The sequence below is a fragment of the Syzygium oleosum genome, unplaced genomic scaffold, assembly GCF_021117445.2.
Source record: "Syzygium oleosum isolate NSW1041296 unplaced genomic scaffold, Sole_v2.1 Sole_v2.39, whole genome shotgun sequence".
Lineage (NCBI taxonomy): Eukaryota > Viridiplantae > Streptophyta > Magnoliopsida > Myrtales > Myrtaceae > Syzygium > Syzygium oleosum.
In genome coordinates this window covers 928,425-953,210 of record NW_026607523.1, presented here as the reverse complement: position 1 = coordinate 953,210, position 24,786 = coordinate 928,425, and the positions used below count along the sequence as shown (strand labels likewise).

Genomic DNA, 24,786 nt, shown 5'->3' with positions numbered 1-24,786 from the left:
TCACGAAGCAAGATTTGGGGAAAAACGTGCCGATAATTATTCTTAGCCGCTCGATGATTTACACGTGTACCGATGGGATTTAACTATCACTCAGACAGATATCCATACGACGGCAGAAGTAAATCGCACCGATATAAAGTGATCACGCATCGTACTGAATCATTAAATGGAAGTACAGAAGATTGTACACAGACATCTTTTCAAGAACATAAAGAAAGGGCAGTTCGGTCAATAATGCCATCAGAGCAGGCGCAGACTATGATTATTCAGATAAAAGGCAAAGCCGAGCAATAAAGATATTTACATTAGTGCTATTCCCGGCATTAATGACATGAAAAGGAAAGAGAAAGAAATCGCAAATTAAACGAAATGTTGTTCAAGGCCAAGAACGAAGCCGTGAAGTTGGACTTCTTGATCACAGTTTAATTCCAGGATTTCGTTCTTTCTGGCTTGGCTGTCCTCCACCTCAGTGCTCAGTTGCTTCATGATCGCTTCGAGGTTTAATATAGCCTTGCTTTGATCAAAGAGCGTCGACAGAGAAATACTTTCATCGACACGGAATGCTTCAAAGACCTTACGGGCCTCGATTAATTCTTCTTCTTTAAGACTCAAGGTCTTTTCTTTGCCCTCGATGTCATTAACATATTCAAGCCCTGCCTTAAAAGCCTTCATAGTTACATCGAATGAATCAGAGAATTCATGGAGAGCAAAGTCTAAAGCTCGACAAGGTAAAGAGTAAGGTAAATTAGTCAGATAATCAAGCAAGGACCTGACTTTGCTTTCGATCTCTGGGACGTCGCAAATGACGTCGTACCCTTCATTTAGGAGCTCACAAAGTTGAGCTCCTTTCGAGCGAATTTCATCATGATTAGCAGGAGGAAAAAAGTTGCTTACCGAAGGACGTTTACCCCCAATGACTCGAATGTTGTTAACCTGAGGAGTTTTAAGGGAAGAATGATCCATAGTAGAGCTCACTTCGTCCATCGATTCGCTTAGAAATTCATCCACATCAGAGAAAGATAATGATGGCGTGCTCGGAGACAAGGGCATATCGGACGTAAGAAACCTCCTGAAAGGATGTAACAACCCCATTGGGAGCAGGGTTATCCTCGACAAGGCAGAATCTAGATCTTCAGGAAAAATCAAGACCTTATATTCATCCCACCATTGATTAAATGACATCAAATCATACGGAGTGCTGAAATTATCGACAAGCTTGAATTGTCCCAGGATATATTTGGTAACCTCATTGTAGCATGATAGAGCATCATTCCGAGGAGATGAAGGATGAGGGAAGTTCATCGAGTAGACAATAGGCATAGGAATACCTTGCACCAATCCAAATTGACGGGCACAATAATGGGGGTTGTATGCCTCAAAGCCAATCGAAAACCTTCCTCCAAAAGTGAATTCCAGGGGAAGATCGGTGGGAACAAGGATACTTGCCCAAAATATTAAGGTATCATGTTGTATAGTCGATGAATCACACACGAAGTTTACGCCAAACCTATGAAAAGTGAAGTCCTTCAGGGTAAGCAGCATACCCAGAAAGTATTCCAAGATCGGAAGCCCTCCAATTGGCCGGAGGAAAACGCTACAAAACTTCCAAGGTCCAAAAACAGTCTCTATGGGTTGCTTATGTGCATCATACCAGTCGACGGGTGTAGAACCGTAAGATGTGAACAGATGAGGGAAATATGATCGAACCCAACCATGCAACATCCACAGCGGACCAATGAAAGGATCAGGATGCGCACTAAACAATGAAGATTGTGCATCAGTCAAGCCTTTGTACAAGGCGGACATGGCCATTCGACCTAACCCCACATCAACACCCTGAGTAAGAGCGTATGCGATGTCCACAAACCCACATGATATGGAGGTGGTACAAAAGATATATCGACAGAGCCAACAAAGCAAAAATGCAACATGCTCTTGAGAAGTTATGGGTCCATCTGGCTTGCTAAATTCTTTGATGAAGTCAGGAAATGAGAGATCAACGAAAGAGATACCATAAAAATCTGGACATGATCACGATTTCTGATTATAAAATTCCACAAAAGGTGATAGGCCAGTCAGTGACCACATATCGAGTAAAGTAACTAGGGGCAGGAAAAAGCAATTAGTCAATGGTAACCAGAGACAGCAAAGAGCTCCGATAAGCCCATATTCCACAGGATCTATGGAAAGACAGCTTAATGATAAGGCCTTCGCTATCTTTGCCGCTTTCCAGATACTGGACATTTCCGGCCTTATCCTTTGGTACCACCGAGAGAATTGTTCGTCATAGCATGGATACGAGTTGAAACGAGAATTTGGTGATGCCCAAGTGGAGATGCTAAGTCGGGATCGACTAATGGGAAGAATCTCCTTGTAATGACGTGGAAAATGCTCGGTAAAGATGGATGGTGGAGATGTCGATTTGAGATACGGACCTAGAATCACGTGACGAGCTATTGCATCGTAATCCATAAAGGATAGGGAAATGCGCCCTTATCGTTCAAAACCTCGAAGGTTCTCAAAACAATTCAGGCGAAAGAGCGCTTGAGCATTGGTTGGGGAAAAAGAAAAGTTAGCCATTATGATGGGCCAAGTGATGAAGCTTGTTAACGGCTATTAGGTAATTATACTAGTTTATTTGGCCGATGAGTTAGGCCCACTAACTGGTGACGTGCACATAAACGAAGGCGCAAGGCTCGGGATCTATTATCAAAAGTGGTTATCAGTAATCGTGGCACACGTAGGACACTCAAAGAAAATAAGGGTATTTTATTGAGGAGAAGAAGGTTTGTCCGACAGAAAGTCGTGAACCCCTCGTTGGAGCAAAAACAATTGAGATTCTAGTCTACTCATCTCTGAAAAACATGCGCTTCTATTTTGACGATATTCCATTGCGGAGTTCAATACTCGCATATGCTCCTGTTGCTTCAAGCCCTTCAGAACGTCGACATGATGACGAAGTTCTTGCTCAAGTTCTGCCTATTGACGAAGCTTCATCTCTTGCCGTCGACGAATCTCTTCGAGGGCTGCCATAAGACGCATTTCCTTCTCGACAAGGACGCTTGCTTCGTCCGTAATAACCCGAAGGGACTCGCGACGGGCGTTTACTGCCTCACTAGCCTCCTTCACAACATCAGCTGACTCCTCATGTACTTCTGTAGGAATGGCCATCTCTTGTGCGTGACCCAAGAGTTGTTGATACTTATTGAACATAGTCTGAAACTCTTGGGAGAAAACCTTGAGTCGTTCCCTGAGTGCCGAAGGAAGAATGGATCCAACTTCAGCATTGTCATTCCCAAGATGCTCAATGAGGAGCTTGAATTGCTCTAAAGCTGTAGCATCATATGACATCTTTGCGAATCCTCCTATAGAGAAGTCTAAAAAGCGCGTCAATTCCATTTTTTTCTTGACAATGGCCAGCTTTGATTGACCAGAATGAGGCGACAGGTCATATGGATTAAATGCCAAAATAAATTCAGCTTAGTTTATAGCGTGCATTGCCTTGCCCGTATAAGTAGTAGTTGACTGATGATCAGGAGTTGGTGAGACAGACGTCGATGATAAAGCCTCAGCAGAGTTAGTCGTGAAAGCCGAAGCTGCGAACATTGGAGTAGACGTCGACGGAGAGACTGTGGAAGGATTGACCACAGTGGCTGGAATAGTGGTCCGCTGAACCATAATACTTGTCGACGGACCACATGCTGTAAAACCATAATGATATCTTAGAATCAGGATTAGAATTGAAGGCAACGCAATATTGGAAAGACACGTACCTGTCTCAGATATAGTTGTCTCACGTCCAACCATATTAAGAGCGACAGTGGTTACGGCAGTGGAATCAAGAATTGGAGCAGTTCGGACAAGTGGAGAAGTAGGAACAATTGCTGGTATGACTGGAAAGAAAAGAAGAATAAATAAATTCAGTAAACAAGACGAACAGAATACGCCAGACAACAACAAAAGTTTACCAGGGGTCATGATAGATGATGAACCAGACTGAGTGAAGAGCTGTACTCGGGATATCATCGAATTGGTAACAGAGGTGCTGGAAGATATCAAGGTAGTTGCGGCCGGTGTGGTGCTAGAAATACCAGTCGATGGAATTGAGATGTTGCTAACCCGCTCGACAGAAGGAAGACCAGTAGATGCCAAGATGGTAATAAGGTTATGAATTGAGGGAACATAGATGTTATCTCTCGGACCTTTATCCAAAGAGGCAATGGGTTATGAAGAAACCACATCACGTGCAACCGGCTCAGCAGATGGTTCGACAGATAAAGTGTTAGACTTCTTTCTTGGAGAAGAAGGAGAAGATCTTTTTCTTTTCCTTTTCAGCAATGATACCATCTCTTCCAACGTTTCCTCTTCGTTTATCCCAGAGACAATCCAGAGGGGAGAAAGACCTTATAAGTAACAAACTAATATAAAGGAGAGGATAAGGTGAGTTGACACAGAGGAAGAAAGACAGAGATTTACCATCAGTAGGATTTTTTGCAGCATCGACACCTTCTGCGTCAGAGTATTCTTCTATTTCTGAATTAAGAAATGGAAAGTTAGAAGATGCACCAGATTGAAACTGAATAAAAACATAGAATGGTGGTGTCGATACCTTGGGTAATCGGTTTCTTAGAACCACTCCGCTTTACACGACCAATCGCGGACCGGAGGGCCTCTTCGTATGTACTTTCGAATGCAAACGAATACCGCCAAGTTTGCCATTCAGCAAGGTATCCTGGACGGGCTTTGAAACCATTAGGGAGGCCTGCACTGTAATGGGTGCGCATTGTGTTAGCAATTTCAATACAACAGAGAAGTGGGTTTCGATTCTTGAGAGAGTATTCTTTCTTCTTGGTCCCTTCCGAGAAGCCCCTTGAATAAGGAATTGGCATGGGAATTGCTTGCCAGAGTCCAAATTGCCTAGCGCAATATTGTGGAGAGTATACCTCAAATCCAGGATAGAATCGACCCTTCAATGAAGTCCATATGGGAAGATCTACCGCAGATAGAGCACAAGTCCAGAAAGGCCTATAAAGATTGAATCGAGCTGGATCGAACAAATAATCAAACTCTCCATGGCCATATTTAAAGAAAATGACTCGGTCATGATTCAGTTCAATAAAAGCTCGAAGATAGAAGATAAAAGGAGGCGCTTGAGAATCAATATGTCGAGGGGAACAGCTCAGCAGTCAACACCCCAGGGTAAAGGTACAAGTCTTCTATACCCTTGCAGAAACAAATGGGGAAGATAACGATCACCTTTACTAAAAAGGGAAGGAAATACAAAGCCATCCATGCTTGAAGTATCCAAAAAGCGCCCGAGATAGTTCCAGAATCCCGGAACTTCATTGCCCGAGAAGCATGAGTAAAGCCTCTATATAAAACTGCAAGAACAAGAGGGGCCAATGCGAGGCGTTGTCCCGTGGCTAGGGCTGCGGCAATTTGCAGATAATCTTTGCAAACTTTAAGGGCAAGAATAAAAAACACATATTTTGACAGCCAAAAGAGCAAGAAAAAGAGACGCTCATCTTGGGTAACAGGACCCGAAGCTCGATGAAATCGAGACAAGAAATTGCTATATGCCAGAGCATCTTCAGAGATAAAAGGCGTGGACAGTACAGGCAAATTCTCGACGGTGTGACCAACCAATTCAAAACTCGCTATGGCAAACACATCAAGCATAGTGATGGACATTTGGCCCCAAGGAAAAAAGAAACAGTTGTTGGAAAAGGACCAGAAAGTGATGGCGGAGCCCAACAACCCACGTTCCAGGTCATAAGATGACATACTAACCTCGAGAGCAATGTCGATTCTGGCAGCTGTCCATAAAAGTCGAGTTTCTTGGTCAGCCTTCAACCGAATAAACCATTTGTGAAAATCCTCTTCGTAAGAAGGGAAACCTCGAAATCGAGAAGACCCGGTGGACCACACATCCGTAATAGAAGAATGTTGCAATGCCAAAGTCTCACTATGTTTATACGGGAAATGGAATTGGAGATTCACAGGTATATTGAGATGGTCCATGAAACTGGGGCCCAGAGAGAAACAGTTGCATTCATCCTCAACAGCTTTCAGTAAATGAAAAAAGTAATTACCAGCGTGCGGATCGTCTTTAAACTTATCAAAAGCTGCGATGTAATCGCTGGCTGAATATTCAGACTTTTTGGACGCCATAAGAAGCAATGGATCAAAATCGGAAAAGGGTTCAAGAAAGGATTTTTAGGGTTAGAGAAGAAGACGCGACGGTGAAACAAGGTTTTTACAAGAATAAAGGATGAAGAAGACGATTTGAAAAGTCACGAGGTGATGTGTCCAACAGGTATTGGGTGAAGAATTCGTAGAGACTGCTCGAAAGGACGTCAAAGGACAGAAAAGCATGATCATCGCGTGGGGATTCGTACACAGATAAGGTACACCTTTAAAAGAAATAAATTCAAATTTATTCCTTTTAAAAGGGGGCATATGTTGACACCCAAAATTATCCCTGGTTGGAGTGGACCGTGTACAAGTTACAAAAGATATAAAGTACGGCCCACATAGCGAAAATCCAAAAAGGCCGCAAGTTAGGCCCAGAGGCGTTAAGAAGACCTAAGGTAATTGTCGACAAGACACGTCATAGAGGTGTCGACAAGTTCAAAATCACGAGCCTTGCACGTGACATCGACGAGTTCAAGATCACGAGCCTTGTGCATGACGTCGACGAATCCAAAATCACGAGTTTTGCACGTGACGTCGACAAATCCAAGACCACAAACTTTGCACGTGATGTCGACGAATCCAAGATCACGAGCTTTGCACGTGACGTCGACGAATCCAAGATCACGAGCTTTGCACGGAATCATGGTAATATGTGGCGGAAAATTCATTTACACGTGTCAAAAGGTAAAGATATGACCGTGGGCGTGAAGATCAAGGAAGAAATAAAGAGACACGTGGAAGAAAATTAGCTATTACGTGATGCCTAAGGAGCGTAAGCAACATCGATAAGTCAGGAAGCGGTTAAAACGCGAAACGTAAGGAAGTAGAAGACGACTTTCAAGGAGAAGTGCGGTCAACAGTTATCAAGCTGCTCTATAAATACTCAAGGATTTCCAACGAAAGAAGGACCTTTTTCAACAAACACAACACATCTTTTATCTAGTCTTTATCCTTAACGCATTAGGAGTAGTTTTAATCGTAGCCTTCAGACTCTTTGTCGTAGATTCAATTCGGACGAGGGACTTTATCAGGTTCAGCATTGTTGATTAAATTCCAACGTTGTGCCACCAGTTCAGCGTCGTTGATTAAATTCCGGCGTTGTGCTTAGAGTATAGCTGTTGATTAGATTCCAGCCATATTCTCTTAAGCTACGTCATTGATTAAATTCTGGCGTACTTTGAAGTTGTGTCGTTGATTAGATTCCGACATAGCTTAATTTCAACATTTGCAAATTGTTGTTTCATTGTTAGTATTGTCGAGTCTAGCATCGTATCAAGTCAGGGTGTAAGATCTAAATTGGGATTAATAAACGCATTTGACATTCTCTGTCCAAGCTTGATTCAGGACCCTGGTCTCACTTAATAAAATCCGAAATGCAGCGTTCGGTGAAAGATTTTCGACGGAGTAAAAACCGGCGAAACACATACCTTTTCTGTAAGGCCATTAATTCCTCTGAAGAAAGCTCGGAGACGTTTTCCCTTGTTAACGGTGCTGTCGCTCTTCGCTTTGTTGTTGCCCTAAGATCAAACCTCCTCCGTTTGTGAGCGTTGACATTTCCACTATGGAGAGAAACTCGCCATATGAAAAATTTAACACCAATCTATACTAATACCAAGTAACTTTTTGAGGGGTAACTTGTCATCGTAAAACGCAACTTTCAACTATATATCTCATAATTAATAATAATTAATTAAGCAAAATGTCACAACCCATTAATTGAGGACTTTGAACTCCCACGTCATTATCAATATACCATAGGCAAATTTCTATCATGCAAGGTACTAGCTGTATCTTTATATAGTAAAAATAATGGTTAATATCTCGAAAAACCCCAAATTGGTACACCAGCGACAAATTTACTCTAAACTAATTTTTTTACCACAAAAAACCCTAAATTGGTACACTTTTGATAATTTTACCCTCTGTTAGTTTTCATTAAATTTTATTGTCAAATTTCTGAGTTTGATGATATATGACAGTTAACGATTGTACTAGTTTGGGGTAGTTATGATTTTTCGTGATATTAATCCAATTTAACAGAGGGTAAATTTGTCACAAATGTACCAGTTTGGGGTTTTTGGTAGTCAAAAAAATTAGTGTAGGGTAAATTTATCACATGTATTACCAGTTTGGGATTTTTGGTAATCAAAAAATTAATTTGAGGTAAATTTGTCATAGGTATACTAATTTGGGATTTTTCGTGGTATTAACCCTAAAAATAATTCGTCTTATTCCCTTATTTGGTTACACATATAATATAATATATGTGTGTGTGTGTTTTTTTTCCATTATTTCTTCATAACCTGAAAAATCAGCCGCCACTTGTTGCACGTTTGCGCTAGTCAAAGTTAACGTAGCTGACGATCGTGAAATATTGCCCCATTTGACTGCATGCCACATTGATTTGGGAAGTTCACCATAGTTGCAGCTGCAAGGCCTCAGTTGTTGACATTTTATGGATCCATCACAGTATTTATGACCTATAGGATATCATGAAGCACATCACATTTGTCCATAATGTGACCAGGCCAATGACAATAATCACAATGTGGTGCCGGGCCAATCGAAATTTTCACCCGGTTCCCTTTCCAGACCAAGGAATGATTTTCTTTACCTCTTTCTTGACGCTTGTTCTTGGTAATAGGCAGTTGTTTAAATTTTTCTGGGGTGGTGACAAGCATTCCCAACGACATCTTTGAAGAATGCTTCAAGTTTTCTGATATAACAGTTTGCTGCCACATTTCTTACGATGGTTGTGTTATCTTATATAGCTTAAAAAAAAACGGACTTTGCTATCAACATTCCTGGCAGAATCACGCAGTAGAAGAGAAGAAACTGACCATCTTATGTATTGTCTATTAAAATTGCTGAGAAAACACAAATTAGGGTAAAAGTGATGACAAATGCCACTAGTCACTCTTCATTAGAGGAAAAATGAGACTGAAAGTATAATGTTGGGTGAGTTGTTTTGAGTTGGAACCCTTGATCAGCTCAGCACCAGGAAAGCAGTGCATTACTTTGAGTTATGAAAATTGAAAGTGGTTTTTAAGTGAATGTTCCGAACCTACAGGAGGAGTTTTTTCATATAACTTCTCCAAAAACAGAAAATGATTCCTGCGGATAAAGGAAAAAAGAAATTATGACTGAAATTTTCTCACTTCCTTGTATCATGAAGCTTAACATCCTTAAACCAAAAAGCTTGGTTTGGGCAGAATCTAATGAATGGATATTCCTGCAGCAGGTTCCTCACATTTGGCATTTGTGCAAATCTTGTATTTTGAGGAAGGCATGTTTATTATTGCGGATGTCAAATCATATATCTCGCGCCAAACAAGTCCCATGAATGTGCCCCAATGTATCAGAATCTTGCATTAGAGATTCCAATGTTCTAAATCTCACACATAGACAATAGATTTCAAATCTCTACATTACCTCATCTAACAATGGAACATCTCCTATCAAAATGTATCCTCTTTTGTCCCTTGAAAGAATCGACCAGATGGACTGCCATCGGGCAACAAGGCCAGACTCGCGGGACCTTCTGCACCTTCCTCCGGAGTCAAGAAACCGGTGTTGCAATTTATATCCGTCTTGACAAATCCAGGGCAGACGCAATTTATATGAAATGTGGGGTAATTTGCCGCTATAATTCTCGTGTACGCGTTCAAGGCCGCTTTAGAGACTCTATATGCAGATGGATGATCTGGCCAGCCTTTGGTCTTTAGAGAACCTTCTTTAAAATCGTTTAGAAACTCCTTTAATACCTTGTCCACTTTTTCTTCTGTGAGGCTTTCAGCATTGCTGAACACTTCTGTAGCCAAGCCCTCCGGTAGATTCTAATCGCAAGGTCACAGGATAATCAAAATGTTATTCATCGGCAATGATATAAATATGGAACAGCATTTCAATAGTTTAATGTTCTAGATAGACAATGGCCAAAAGAATGAACTACATGGACGAATAATATGACAGCAATGAATTCAAGGAACATATTTCACTTGTGTTTAACAGCAAAAAGAGATCTGAGAGAATTCATTCCTGCTATAAGAAAGCACTGTCAGAAATCTCTATTGCTTTTTGACGGAAATATCCGACTCTTGTAAGACCTATATCAAGCAAACAAGTCTAGCTCAAAGCTTGATCCGTCACATTGTAGAGTTCTCTTGCAAAAATGATGCTTTGCATCAAATTTGATGGCTCGAGAGTAAATTTTCCACTCTTACATTACTGAGAAATATCTTTGAAGTTATAAAATTTGATACTTCTTACCTCTAGCTTCCCCATCGACGAGGAAACATTGACAATCGTGGGCGAGTCTGATAGTTGGAGGAGGCCAATGAATGCATCAACCATCCTTTTGGCACCATAATAGTTAATGTTCAGGCACTCTTCAGTTAATTCATATGTCTCTGTTATAATTTTACTCCAATCGACTTGCTTCTGCATCATCAAGAGAAAATCTTATGAACAAGCATAAGAAACATAACAATGAATATGTATTTTAAATTCCTAGGGAGCTCACCGTGCCATCTCATAGAGGGAGTTAGCCGCAAAAAATTCAAACAAGGTATATTGTGTTAGGATCAGAATTCCACTTTGCACTGGTTGATTACTAAATGGTTCTTCTTCGCAACGTTTCTTTCTAATAACGTGTAACATAAGAAGAGAATGATGTTCTAACTTCAGTCACAATCACTTGCATCATACTATTACAGAAAAGAAAATCCCTTTCAATATCTACACAAGGGCTGAAAAGACCATAGTGATGTTTGTCTTGAGTTTGAGCCCGCCAAGAAAATCCAATCCAAGTATAAATCCAAGTCTGAGTACAAATTGTGGTTTATGACTTGTGTTGTGGTATGACGTCTGAACAAGCAAGCAAAACATCGATTTACTTTTAATGTTGGGGTCAAAGTCGGTTGAGAAGAGTTACCTATTTTTGGGATATAAATATATAGTCGGTCTTTATTGAAGAGCTTGTCGTGATATCAATTTGGATAGTGGACTCTTCATGGAATTACATCCAATTCGTTGTCTTCGTGTGTTTTAATCAAAGAGGACTAGAGTGTTTGAAGCCAAGAAATCTTGTAAAAAGAATTGTGAATTCCTTAGTGAGATCGAGATTATTTTACAAGAAATTGAGATAGCTAAATACTATATAAGTTATTGTATGTAATTGAGAGTTGAGAAATATTGAAAATGTTTGAGTGACTGAGTATGGTTGTAATTTCTACTGTAGCTTGTATAGAACTAGAGTACAATCTTTTTCCATTTTTTACCATAGAATAAATCACACCGATCAAACCACATGAATATAATGGTCGATCTATGTTCTTGTTTTTGTTCATTATTACGTTGGATCGCTTGTTTTGCACAGCAAGTAATATGACAGAGCCTTCTTTGTTATGAACTTCAAGCAGTAACTAGCGCCCCTAATGACCAGGCCAAGTAATGTTCAAGTTGAGTTTTTCTTTGAACAACACCATTGTAAGAGAAACTGAGATTGTACCTTTCCAATGCCGGAAACTCTCAAAGCATCAGCTTCGATAATGGCTCCGGTAACACCAGCATTGTTCACCTGGAAAAGAGATTTTTTTAGCACAATATTCTTCTGCAATGATAAAATAAGGCCCATCCCTAGACGAGTATCAAGGGACCTATGAATAGTATACTAAAGAGTCAGTAATCAAGGAGGACCATCAAAGTAAATCCTGAACTAACTAGATAATTAATTGAGAAATGGGGTTGAACATACTTTATCTGTATGTAACTAATGCATCGAACAGTATATTGCACAACAGAAGGTAGATCAATGCAGTGATGCATACTATACATCTTGTACTCGGATTGAAACTACATATACTAGAAACCAATCCAAGAAAAAGCATAATTACAGGAGATTGGCACCATTCTGTATCTAGTCAATCGAAGTTATCACTCATTCCTAAAACAATGCACCTCAGATAGACAAGGGAAGTTCAGACATATGATCACAGATTCCTCGCCAGTCACAATTATGCAAGAACATCCAAACACATCAATCTCACATATTGAATTATTTATCAATACCACAATCCAAGGTACATCAAGATTCTTATTGCAAATTACCCTTTTTTGCCTTTACATATGGGAAATGCTCATGGTACTACAATAGCAATATTCCATCATACACCATCAACTCTGGATGCATTTTTGGGATACAACACTTTTATCTTTGTTGGTCCCAAAAGAAAGACAAATTTTTGGGGTTTACCAGAATATCGAGCTTTCCGAATTTGTGCTCAACAAAGTCAGCAAGCGATGAAACACTGGCAGGATCAGAGACATCAAGCTGGTGGAAAATGACATGATCAGAGAGACCATACTCTAACTTCAGCTTGTCAATAGCCTCAAGTCCTCTCTTCTCATCTCTAGCAGTCAATACCACCTCAATCCCTTTGGAAGCCAGGAGCTTGCACACTGCAAACCCAAGCCCTTTGTTGGCTCCTGTAATAACTGCATACCTGAAAAAAAACGTACAGAAAAAGTGGGAAAAAAAAAACTTTGCAAGAGCAAAACGAAATTTGGAAGGAAATAGAAGGAAAAAAAATGTATGGTGATGGGTTTATTGCCTCTCAGGTTTGGAGTCTGCCATGGATGATGATGAACTGGAAATGGAAATGGGTTCAAGAAGTTAGAGTTTTGTAGAGGAAACATTTATTTTTATGTGACAGGTAAGCGCCAAGGTTGAAGCTTTGGCTTGGAGCTAAGCACTCATTATCGAGAATTAAATACGTAAAGTAAATACACAAGAATCCAGAAGGTCAGCATCGTTAGGTGGGCATAGCAGATATCTTTAACATCGAGTCACTCGTCTTTTTTCTTAGGAAAACAACCTTGTTCTCAATCATGCACATGCAACGACGGGACCTTTCTTTTTATTTTGTTTTTCCTCTCTTTTTTTAATGATTGGGAGGGACAAAAATAAAATAAAAGTACAAGATTGACTCCTGAAAGTACGCCGACTACCTCGTCAGCACCCTCAGCTAGAGCCAGCCTGAGTTAGAACCTTGAAAGGCAATCGATAGAATAATAATGTTTCTTTTCAATCTTTTTGGCAACAGGTTATTTGGTTTATTGTGCATCTTAAGTTTAGTAGGAATTGTTTGAGGAAGCCACAATCTTTGGTGATTATCCCTTGCATAACTCACTTGAGCCTCTAAATTCGTTTTTGGACTCAGTTGATGATCCCCACACAAGGGCAACGCAAGTGAGTTGTCACAACGAAACAATATGGTTTGGAGTATCGACAAAAGACAAAGGCCTCAAGAGTCCAAATATGCTAAATTGTGCAACAGTTAATTGAGCCACAAAGTCGGGATAAAGACACTAGAAGTGCCATAACTTTCGTATGGCGCTCATTTGAGGGCTATAACTTTTTTTTCGCTCACTTGAGTGCCACATTGGAGTAAAATAGATAATTTGAGTGTCACTTCCAGCGAAAATCAATCATTTGAGTGCCACTTCCGGCAAATCGTTGCATGTGGATTTTTTATTTAATTTTTCATATCTACGTGGAAATTTTTAAAAATAAAAGGATGAATTTATTGCCACGTCATGTAACAAAAAAGAAAAGAGAGAAAAACATGAAGGGAGAAAAAGAAAGAAAAATAAAAACTTAGGGAGAGAGAGAGGCTACCATAGCCACTCAAGCTCTAAGCTTCAACTGGCCATGGCCGCTAGAGTTTCAAGCCACGATGGCCACCATGAGTGAAACAAAGATGAGGATGCCAAAAGTCGGAGGTCAGAGGGAACGATTTCTCGCCAACAAACAACCGATCAACTGCTCCCCCATTTTCTGCAACTGGGCAAAGGTGTTTCGCCATGAGCTTGAAGCTCGATCAGCCGTGGCAATCGAAAGCTTGGGAGAAAGAATGGAGGGAAGGCTCTCTGTATCTCTTGACCTCTCATTTCCGCACCTCAATCACCACCCGATTCTATCCAAATTCACGAGCCTCTTCACTCACTTCAACTCCCTCATTTCGCCTCCACCCTCGAGAACCCCCAAGACCTCTGCACATCCCGCCGCCGGCTTCAATTTCTCCTCCACAACCCTCTCTCTCGAAAACCCTATTTCCCCTCCTAATTACTCAAAATCGATCAAACCCAACTCAAGAAACAGCCCCAAAGTGTAATCCCTCGTTAAGAACCTCTCCATCTTTGAGCGAGCTCTGATCGGCGTTGCCGGAGGCAGGATCGCTGGCGCGTTCACTTACGTGAGCTTGCGCCCACTCGACACCATCAAACCAAGCTCTAGATGAAGGGCGACTCGGAACTATATAAGAACACGTTCGATAAGTATGATAAGTGGAGCAAGGACGAAGTCTTGAGCGGCGAGGCATGTGGCTGAGCCCTCGTCGGATTTGGGCTCGGCTAGCCAAAATTCCTAAGTGCTACAGTACCCCAACCACGGGGAAGATGAAGTTCTTCATTGTGCCCATCTGCAAATTAGATTGGCCAAATAAAACTAAAAAAATGATTAAAAAAAAAAGCATAAAAATTGTCCACGTCAGATTTTCCGGCGTCCACGTCAGATTTCCAGCTGTCAAATGGCCAATGGCACTCAAGTGATCACTTTTTCAAATTTTTGGCACTCAAGTGAGCGAAAAAAAAGTTATGGTACTCAAGTGAGCGCCGTACGAAAGTTATGGCACTCCCTGTGTCCTTATCCCCATAAAATCAAAGATTGATGTGTTTGCAATGCCACAAGAGTAGTGTGCTGCAAAAGTGCACAAAATCACAAAAAAAGAAAAAGAAAAGGCAAAGCAAAATGGTGTTCAATGAAGTGAAAATGCCAAGGCCAAGGCCAAGGGCTTAAGTTCTCAAAAATCATCCCCCGATCTCACAAATCCCAGAAGAGTCAAGTTTTGACTTTTGTGGCTAGTGAAGAGCTCCATCAATACGAGTTCCTAACAATTTTGGAGGAAAGTTGATAACGATGTCGAGATAATTACCAATTTCATTACCAACTTCAAACCCTTCAATGAAAAAAATTTTAGTCTAATGAATCTTTTTGTTTCTCAACCCTTTTACCGAGCCTACGTTACATACTTTTACCAAGCCTATTATACATCCCTCATAATGTCGCTTCAGATTATGATGTTTGGATTCACATAAAAGCTTTGAATGTTCAAAAGTTTTGCTTGACTAAGTGTAAGTAAGTCTAATTCTATCTCTTTTGTAGGGTTCTTGACTTGTAAACAAAGCAAAGATGACCAATCAAGAACATTATTTTCATAGCCATGAATGTATTATCCATTTGTTAAGCCGTTAATCAAGCCTTCATTAGAGTCTTATCTAAAGACCTTTAGGATTGATAAGATCATACTGTTTGCGAGAAAAACCTATCGATATGATAATAATGGTAAGGTCAAGTGTTTCTTTTTTCCACATTAATGGATGGGACAAAAACAGCATTTCCAATGAGAGTGACTAGAAAGTTCTTTGAGACTAATAGTACTTCATTAGCATTTATAGCTATCCACATTATGAATAAAGATCATCCATATGATGACTTTTTCTTGTCATATTTTGGTGATGCAGACATGGTAGAATTGTCATGCATAATCCTTAACTGAAGATGAAAATAATTATTTCTAGACATGCTAATGCGGGAGCATCTAGCGTAATTCCATCGATGAATTTAGCACAATCGATGTTTATTCAAGTCAAGGCAAAATTTAGTCATAACTTGTTTCGATGGGTCGAGAATGAAGTTATCGATAAAAAGACTATCGACCAGGTTACTAATTAATGAGTTGTCGATTCTTCCTTTGCCGTTCAAGTAATGAGTTACCGATTCACCAGAGTAGTTGTCAATTTCTATGCGAAACAACAACATATCAATGGGAGGCTGTTCCGAGCAATTTCCTTTGATATTTGTCAATTTCCTAAGATGATTATTTCTTGGTTAAGGTTGATGGACGAATTTTGGAAGATGAACGCAAGGCTGAAAAGTCAAGATTTCAAGTCTTCATGTCATTAATGCATTTTCTAGTTACTAGGTATTTAAATGCTTTCTAGTTCCCATGTCGTTAATATTTGGGGAGTCCCCACGTCTCTTTAATGTTTATCTATTTCCTACCTGTTAGTCCCCCTACAAATAAAGAAGAGTTCTCTACTGTAACGCAGACTTTGATGAATGTATGAGAATTCCTCTACGTGAGTTGAATTACCTATCCGATTCTTTATCTAAGTTCCTTGGTGGTGAATCAAACAATTCTTTGTCCTTGGCAGGTGGAGCAATTTTTTAGGCCTAGGTGGTTAGCTACCCGTTATCACAATTCTTTGTCCTTGGATGGTGGCTTTTGCCTTTATGCTTCGGTAGTGAACCTCCATCCTTTACAGTTCATTATTTTGTCCCTCTCAACACACCCTTCATACACACAACCCATAATTGCCCACGCACGTATCAAGTTGGTATGAGACTCAAGGTTGAACTCGTTTAAGTGATTCCTTCTATTGTCCAACTCATACTCAACATGGATGACCCAGTTCCAAAAGGAATGACTTTGGAGCAAGCACACAACTAAAGGTGAGATCGAGCCTTAATGAACTCCAACAGTAAATGGAGCAAGTCTTCAACGCCCTAAAGATCTGGTGAGACAAATACGACCAGCAATGCATCCTGATAATCGACATCGACATGACAATTCAGTTCTCATCAAAGCTCTAGTGTCAAATTTGATTCCACTAGAGGCAACTCAAGTACTTTAGAATACCAAACCTAGAGAAGAAGATGGAGGCATAAGGAGAATGATAGTGAAATCAAATTTGAGGGTAGTCTCAATCCATATGACTTTGTTGATTGGCTATGTTTGAATGATCTTTTGACTTCAAGTCCTACTCGGATGAGAAAAGATGTAAGGTTGTTGTCCTTAAATTGACGAAATATAATTCTCTTGGGTGGTAAAATTTAAAGCATTAGCAACTCAGGGAATGAAAAAGCCAGATTAAGTCTTAGGAAAAACTCAAGAAACTGATGAAGGTTTTTTGCCCGACAACTATAAGCAAGACTTGTTCCTTAAACTGAACACCTTAAAACAACAAGGGATGAACACTGAAGAAGAATACATCGGAGGGTTTGAACAACTCAAGATGAGATGCGAAGTTCCAGAATTTCCGGAGCAAACCATTGCTCGGCGGAATGAATCGGGAAATTGTTGATTTGGTTGAACTTCAACCTCATTGGTCCTTCAAAGACGTGTAAGTTGGCAATGAAAGTCAAAAAGAAAATGAAGAGAAGCAAGAGATTTTCTACCAGAACCTCGACAAAGGGAACATTCTACAAGGTGCTTCCTCAAACAAGGCCGAGAGTACGTCGACAAAAGACAAAGGTAAAGAGAAGTCTATGGAGCTTGCCAAAGAATTCCACAAGAAAACTAATGGTAAATGAAGGAAATTATTTAAGTGACATAGCTATGGGTATTTGCATGATTATTGTCCTAATAGGAGAGTTATGACTCTTTAAGAAATTGAAAAGATCAATTTGGAACTTCAAGAAGATAAGAACGATTTTGACCATAACGGCTCCGATTCTAAAGAACAAGAGCAAATTGTGGAAAAAGCTGATGATGGCGAGTTGTTGGTAATACGGAGAGCATTACACTTCGTAATTTCTCCAAAAGCGGATGAGTAAAGGGAAAACATCTTTCACACCCATTACACTATTAATGAAAAGGTGTGTGCGGTGATTATCGATGGCGGAAGCTATACCATCAAAAACCTTGATCGACAAACATAAGCTACCAACATCTGAACATCATCATCCATACAAGCTTCAATGGCACAATGAGGAAAGCGATCTTAAGGTAACCAAACAAACTCCCATATCCTTTTCAATTGGAAAGAAATACCAAGATCAAGTTCTGTGTGATGTCATTTCTATGGATGCTTGTCACTAGTTATTGGGGAGGCCTTGGCAATATGGTAGGAATAATGTGCATGATGGCCATAAAAACACATACTCTCTTCAAAAGGAACAAAAACGCATCACTTTACCCTTTAATCTATCTATAATCCGTAAAAATCAACCTACGTTGAGAAACACAAGGAAAACATTTTCTTGGGTGAAACACGAATTGAGAGAGCTATTAGCAAACATAAAAATATATTTACTTTGCTTATGGTTGAGAAAAAGAGAGAGAGAGACCCCTACATCCAAAATTGCATTTCTTGTTGAAAGAATTTGCAAATGTGTTTCCGAAGGAATTACCACCCAGACTACTTCCCATAAGAGGCATTGAATATCATATCAATTTGCTTTATGATGCTTCTCCACCGAATAAAGCAGCTTATCGATACAACCCGAAAGAAACAAAGGAGTTGCAAAGACAAGTTGATGAATTTATCAACAAAGGATATGTCCGAAAAAGCATGAGTCGATATTCCGTTCTAACTCAACTCGTGCCCAAGAAAGATGGTTCATTCAGGATGTGTGTCAATAGTCGAGCCATCAACAACATCACCATTAAGTATAGGTATATCACACTTAGACTTGATGATATGCTATATGAATTATATGGTTCTACCATATTTTCCAAAATAGATTTGCGGAGTGGTTATCAGCAGATCCGTATGCAAGAAGGAGACAAATGGAAGATGGTTTTCAAAACTAAAGAGGTTTCTATGAGTGGCTTGTTATGCCATTCGGACTGGCTAATGCTCCAAATACCTTCACGAGACTCATGAACGAGGTTCTTCGTATCTTTATTGGTCGATTTGCTGTTGTATATTTCGACGATATTCTTGTTTATAGCAGGAACGAAGAGGAGCATATATCTCATTTGAAGGAGGTCTTTGATGTCTAAGAGAACATAAACTCTATGCTAAAATGGAGACATGCCAGTTCTTCTCTTCAAGTATTGTATTCCTTTAAGTATGTTATTTCAAAAGATAGGATCTCCGTCAATCATTCCAAGGTGGAAACGATGAAAATAAGGCCAGTTCTAAAATCCATTTCTAATGTGAAAAGTTTTCTGGACTTGTTTCTTTGTATTGGTGATTCGTGAAATATTTTAGTACCATCGTGGCTCCTATCATCGAATGCATAAAGAAGGGATCTTTTGAATGGACAAAGGCTACTCACAACGCTTTTGAAATAATCAAACATCAACTTTATGAGTCCCATATTCTTGTGCTTCTTAATTTTGATAAAGTATTTGAAATTGAGTGTGATGCAAGCGGAGTTGGCTTTAGAGCTATTCTTGTCCAAGGCCAAAAGCCTTTGGCGAATTTTAGTGAGAAGTTGACGAATTCAAAAAAGAACTATTCAACTTATGATAAAAAGTTCTACGCCATTGTGAGAGCTCTTAATAATTAGAGTTGTTATTTGAGACCAAAACAGTTTGCTCTTCATTCCGATCATGAGGCTCTCAAGTTTATTAGCGGCCAATGCAAACTCAATTCGAGACATGCCGAATAAATATAATTTCTTCAATCCTTTTCTTTTGTCTCAAAATTTAAACCTAGTCACACTGATGTTGTAGCGAGTGCTTTATCAAGAAGATGTTCGATGCTTGCTATTTTGGACTCTAGAATCCTTGGCTTTCAATCAATAAAGAAACTATATTCTGAATACCTGGATTTCTCTTCCATCATCGATAACTGAAACGTGGGGTTCAGGGTATTTATTCTATACCTGATTAATTTTTTTTTAAAGGAAATCGATTATGTGTGCCAAAGAGTTCCTTTAGAGAGTTATTGATTCAAGAATTACATGGTGGAGAATTGGCCGATCACTTTGGCGTTAACAAAACTCTTGAGATTCTTCAACGGCATCTTTATTGGCCAAAGATGAATGCAAGTGTGCATCTTATCATCTCAAGATGTACAACTTGTCAATGAGCAAAGAGTCATTTCAATCAAGACTGCATACTCCACTTCCGATTCCGTTGCAGCCATAGGAAGATATGGGGAAAAGTGCCAAAAATCCTAAACCTTTTGCATTAGTGCCATTTAGTCTAAACCTTTTTGGTGCCAATTCAGTCCTAAACCTTTTGCATTGGTGCCAATTTAGTCCTAAACCTTTTTAGTGCCAATTAAGTCCTAAACCTTTTAAATTGGTGCCAATTCAGATCCTAAACCTTTTATTTTTGTGCCAATTTAGTCCTTCGGTCAATTTTGATCGGAATTTGCGTGGCGTGGCGCTGCTGCCGGCAGCATCCGGCGCGACGTGGCCGACGTGGACAAATTAAATAATATTTTAATATTTTTTGAATTTTTATTTTTTTTTTTTTTTTTTTTTTTCCAAGGCCGATCGCCATGGTCGGGGAGGCCCGACCTCGCCGGGCGAGGCCGGGCGAGGCCTCGACCTCGCTGTGATCCGGCGGCGAGGCCGGGCCTCCCCGACCATGGCGAGGCTCGCCGCGCGCGCCTCCGGCGAGGCTCGAGCCTCGCCATGAGGGGGCGAGGCCCGACCTCGCCGATCCGGCGAGGTCGGGCCTCGCCCGACCATGGCGAGGCTCGCCGCGCGCGGCCCTCGCCATGGCGGGCGAGGCCCGACCTCGCCGGATCCGGCGAGGCGGGCCTCGCGGCCGGGCGAGCCCGACCTCGCTGTGATCCGGCGAGGTCGAGCCTCGCCGACCATGGCGAGGCTCCGACCTCGCAGGCGAGGCCGCCTCCCAGGGCCGGCGAGGTCGAGCTCGCGGCCACGGCCCTGAGCGCGCCGCCGACCGGCGACCGGCCGATGAAGAAGAAACCAAAAAAAAAGTGGAAAAAAAAAGAAAAAAGGAAAAATAAAAATTCAAAAAATATTAAAATATTATTTAATTTGTCCACGCCGCCGCGCCGGGCGCCGGTGACTCGACGCCGCCCAGGCCCACGCGCAAATTCCGGTCAAAATTGACCTAAGGACTAAATTGGCACAAAAACAAAAGGTTTAGGACTCGAATTGGCACCAATTTAAAAGGTTTAGGACTTAATTGGCATTAAAAAAGGTTTAGGACTAAATTGGCACAAATGCAAAAGGTTTAGGACCGAATTGGCACCAAAAAAGGTTTAGGACTAAATTGGCACTAATGCAAAAGGTTTAGGACTTTTTTGGCACTTTTCCCGAAGATATGAGTATGGATTTTATTGTAACTCTTATGAGGACTCAAAGGGAAAAAGATGCCACATGGTAGTCGCTGATCGGTTTTTTAAAATGGCTCATTTCGTTCCATGTCACAAGATAGATATGCATCTCATGTGGCTGAGCTATACTTTAAGGAGATCATTCACCTTCATGGAGTACCCAAGACCATTGTGTTGGATTGCGATTCCAAAATTTTGAGCTATTTATGGAAGACACTATAGAGGATGCTTGGTACCAGACTGCTATTCAATACCACTTGTAATCCCAAATTGATGGCCAAACAGAGGTAACTAATCGCACCCTCATCGATCTCCTTCAAGGTACGATGAGTATATTTTTAAAAGATTGGGATTTGAAGCTTGCACATGCTGAATTTACTTATAACCGATCACCAAGTTACACCATTGGTCGATCGCCTTTTGAAGTTATATGTGAAATTAATCCTCTCACACCGATTAATTTAATTCCAATTTCATCCAACTCACAAGTGAAGTTTGACGGTAAAGGAGTTCAATTGATGAAGAAGCTTCATGAGCAGATTTAATCCAAGATAGAGAAGGTCAACGAGTCTTATAAGAAGAAAGCTAATTAGTATCAAAAGAATGCTCATTTTCAACCGGGCGAACTTGTATGGATTCATTTAAGAAAAGAGAGATTTCTATCTTGATAAAAGAACAAGCTTATGCCTAGAGGTGATGGCCCATCTAAAGTTCTCGAGCGAATCAGTGACTGTACATACAGGATTGATCTTCCCGGAAAGTTTAGAATTTCGGTAACTTTTAATGTGAGGGACCTTTCTCCTTACTTGGATGATGAAGACTTGTTAGATTTGAGGACAAATCTCAAAGAACCCGAGAAGGATGATGCAGGAGCGTTTGACTTAATTCCATCAATAATTATTTCTTGGTCAAGGCTGATGGACAAATTTTGGAAAATGAACCGCAAGTTTGAAGAGTCAAGATTTCAAGTTTTCGTGGCATTAATACATTTTTTCTAGTTAATAGGTCTTTGAAGAAGCCCTTAGCAATACAACATCACCCTGACCATCTCAATAATTGTATTTAAGGCCTGTTTGAAGTTTCCATTACGAGTTTACTAGTATATTTGCCCTTGCTTCGCTTGGATTTTATACATAAATCCTTTTCTGAAATTTTATGTTTATTAAAACTACTTCTCTACTCTTACACATTCAAATTCTATGAATTTTTTTAGAGTTATAACAATTACAATAATCACAAAATTGTAAAAATATATATAACTTGAAAATAATATAAATTATATTAAAGATAATTGAGTATTATAAGCTTGTTTATCTTATATCTAAATTCACTCTGTACTTACCAAACATCTCCTATGTCATATTTTACCAAATTTAAATTTAACAGGAACTATTCCTATTTAATTTGACTCGATCATTTGGTCATTTCTTTTTGAGTAATCATTATCTTTCAAATAACATTAACTCTAATATCATACTTATTGTATGTTGTAATGGATAGAATCAAAGTATTACTCTCTATGGTATTGCAAGCGACAAAGTTAGATTTTCTATCCGTATTATTCGATGGATATACAAGATAAATTTCTTATGTAAATATATCACATTACAAATAATGCACAATTGACTCACTTTCATGAACTAGAAATATATTCACTTTCTCAAAAAGTTAATTCACTACTGATTATTATTATTTTTTTGGTAAGGCACTACTGATTATTATTTGATAGTTGTAGTATCTATAAGTATGTTTTACTTTTAAATTTCTTCTCTTGTTTTTTTTAGAGATTATTTTCTTGTTCTCATAGGTTAATTTTACTACTTATTAACAAGAGATTTCCTCTAAAAAAACTCTTAGGTTTTAATTTGGAAAAGAAAAGACTCTATCCATTAAAATTTAACGCATTTAATATGCAAAAGTCACTTTTAGTATGATATATCAAATTAGTTTGTTTTTCTTTCTCTTCACTACCCTATCTTTTTGCATCTTTGGCACTTTTCGCCACTTTTCTTTTGAATAATTTTGCACTTTTCCATTTGATAGACTTGCAAATGACTCCTGTTGGACTTTTATGCATTAAAAAATCTTCGAAACAAAAAAAAAATCTATATTTGAACTTGCATCTTGAACATTCATATATGAGTGAAAAATAGGAAATTCACTAATAAATTTTGTTAGCTAGAATGTTCGAAACATTTGTTAAGCAACCAAAATAAACAAGATTTGCAATTTCTAATCAATCATATTTGTGGGATTCTCTTTAATCAATATTCTGAATAGTGACGTAATTTCCATTACATTAGATGTGCTTAAGAAGTGTCCCGGGATTGGAAAAACTTGTTAATAGGATATTTTGCATGCGACACCAACAGCTTTTTGTGGGATTTTAGTGTAAGAACTTTTATAAGTTAAAAAAGAATATCGTGAATTACGTATAAAATGGCACAAATAGGGGATTGAGGAGAAGAAGACCAAAACAAGTATGGTCGGATCATTGGATAAATGGCACAAATAGTCGAGATCATTATAAAAATAATTACACGATGTGAATTGCGACTCGTAGTTCAACAAAAGCTGACTTTAATTAACAATCATGTTTTCCAAAAAAAAAAAACATGTTTCTTATTAGGAAAAATTTCAAATCAGTATCCAAAGTGGGGTTATTTTCTCAAAAAGGGGTCTAAAGTGCCAAATAAGGGCCTAAAGTGCTCAATCAGTCTCAACTAGGGGTCCGAAGTGCCCAATTAATTTCAAGTAAGGGCATGAGTTCGCCGGCCAGTCAAATCCTCACCAGTCGTCAAGCACGTCACTGTTCCGGTGATCGAAATAAGGGCAATTTCTTCTTTTACTTTTAAAATTTTTTTTGTTTCTTTTTTCCTTTTTCTGTTTTTTTCTTTTCCTTTTCCTTTTCCTTTTCTTCTTTTTTTTTTTCCTCTTTTCCCTTTGCCGGCCATAGCGGCTGGCAGAGGCTACCCTCGCGGGCTTTGGGCAAGGGCCGCCCTCGCTTGGGCTGGGCGAACGAGGGCCACCCTTGCCCGACCTTAGGTTGCCCTCGCCGGCATCGGGCGAGGGCGGCCCTCACCCGACGCCGGCAAGGGCAGCCCTCTCCCGAGGCCAGCAACCTCCGCCGGCCCCGGCTATGGCCGATAGAGGGAAAAGAGGAAAAAAAAAAAGAAGAAGAAAAGGAAAAGGAAATGAAAAAAACAGAAAAAGGAAAAAATAAACAAAAAAAATTAAAAAGTAAAAGACGAAATTGCATTTGTTCCGATCGCCGGAACAGTGACGTGCTTGCCGGCCGGTGAGCATTTAACCTGCTGGTGAACCCAGGCCCTTACTTGAGACTAATTGGGCATTTCGAGCTCCTATTTGAGACTGATTAGGCACTTCGGGCCCCTATTTGAGACTATGTCCACTTTGAACCCATTTTTGAGAAAATGACCTCAATTTTGGTACTGATTTGAAATTTTCCCTTTCTTATTA

At 39.8% G+C, this 24,786-nt stretch overlaps 1 protein-coding gene across 1 annotated transcript; it reads right to left on the bottom strand.

The window, feature by feature from the left end:
- Positions 1–9,485: 9,485 nt before the first annotated feature.
- LOC115692572 ((+)-neomenthol dehydrogenase-like) lies at positions 9,486–12,769 on the bottom strand (the record flags this gene model as incomplete). The annotated part of the gene is made up of 4 exons (XM_030619477.2): positions 9,486–10,031; positions 10,465–10,635; positions 11,705–11,773; positions 12,449–12,769. Coding segments are annotated over 4 exons (939 nt in total), but the record flags the coding sequence as incomplete, so codon positions are not given.
- Between the last annotated feature and the right edge of the window lie 12,017 nt (positions 12,770–24,786).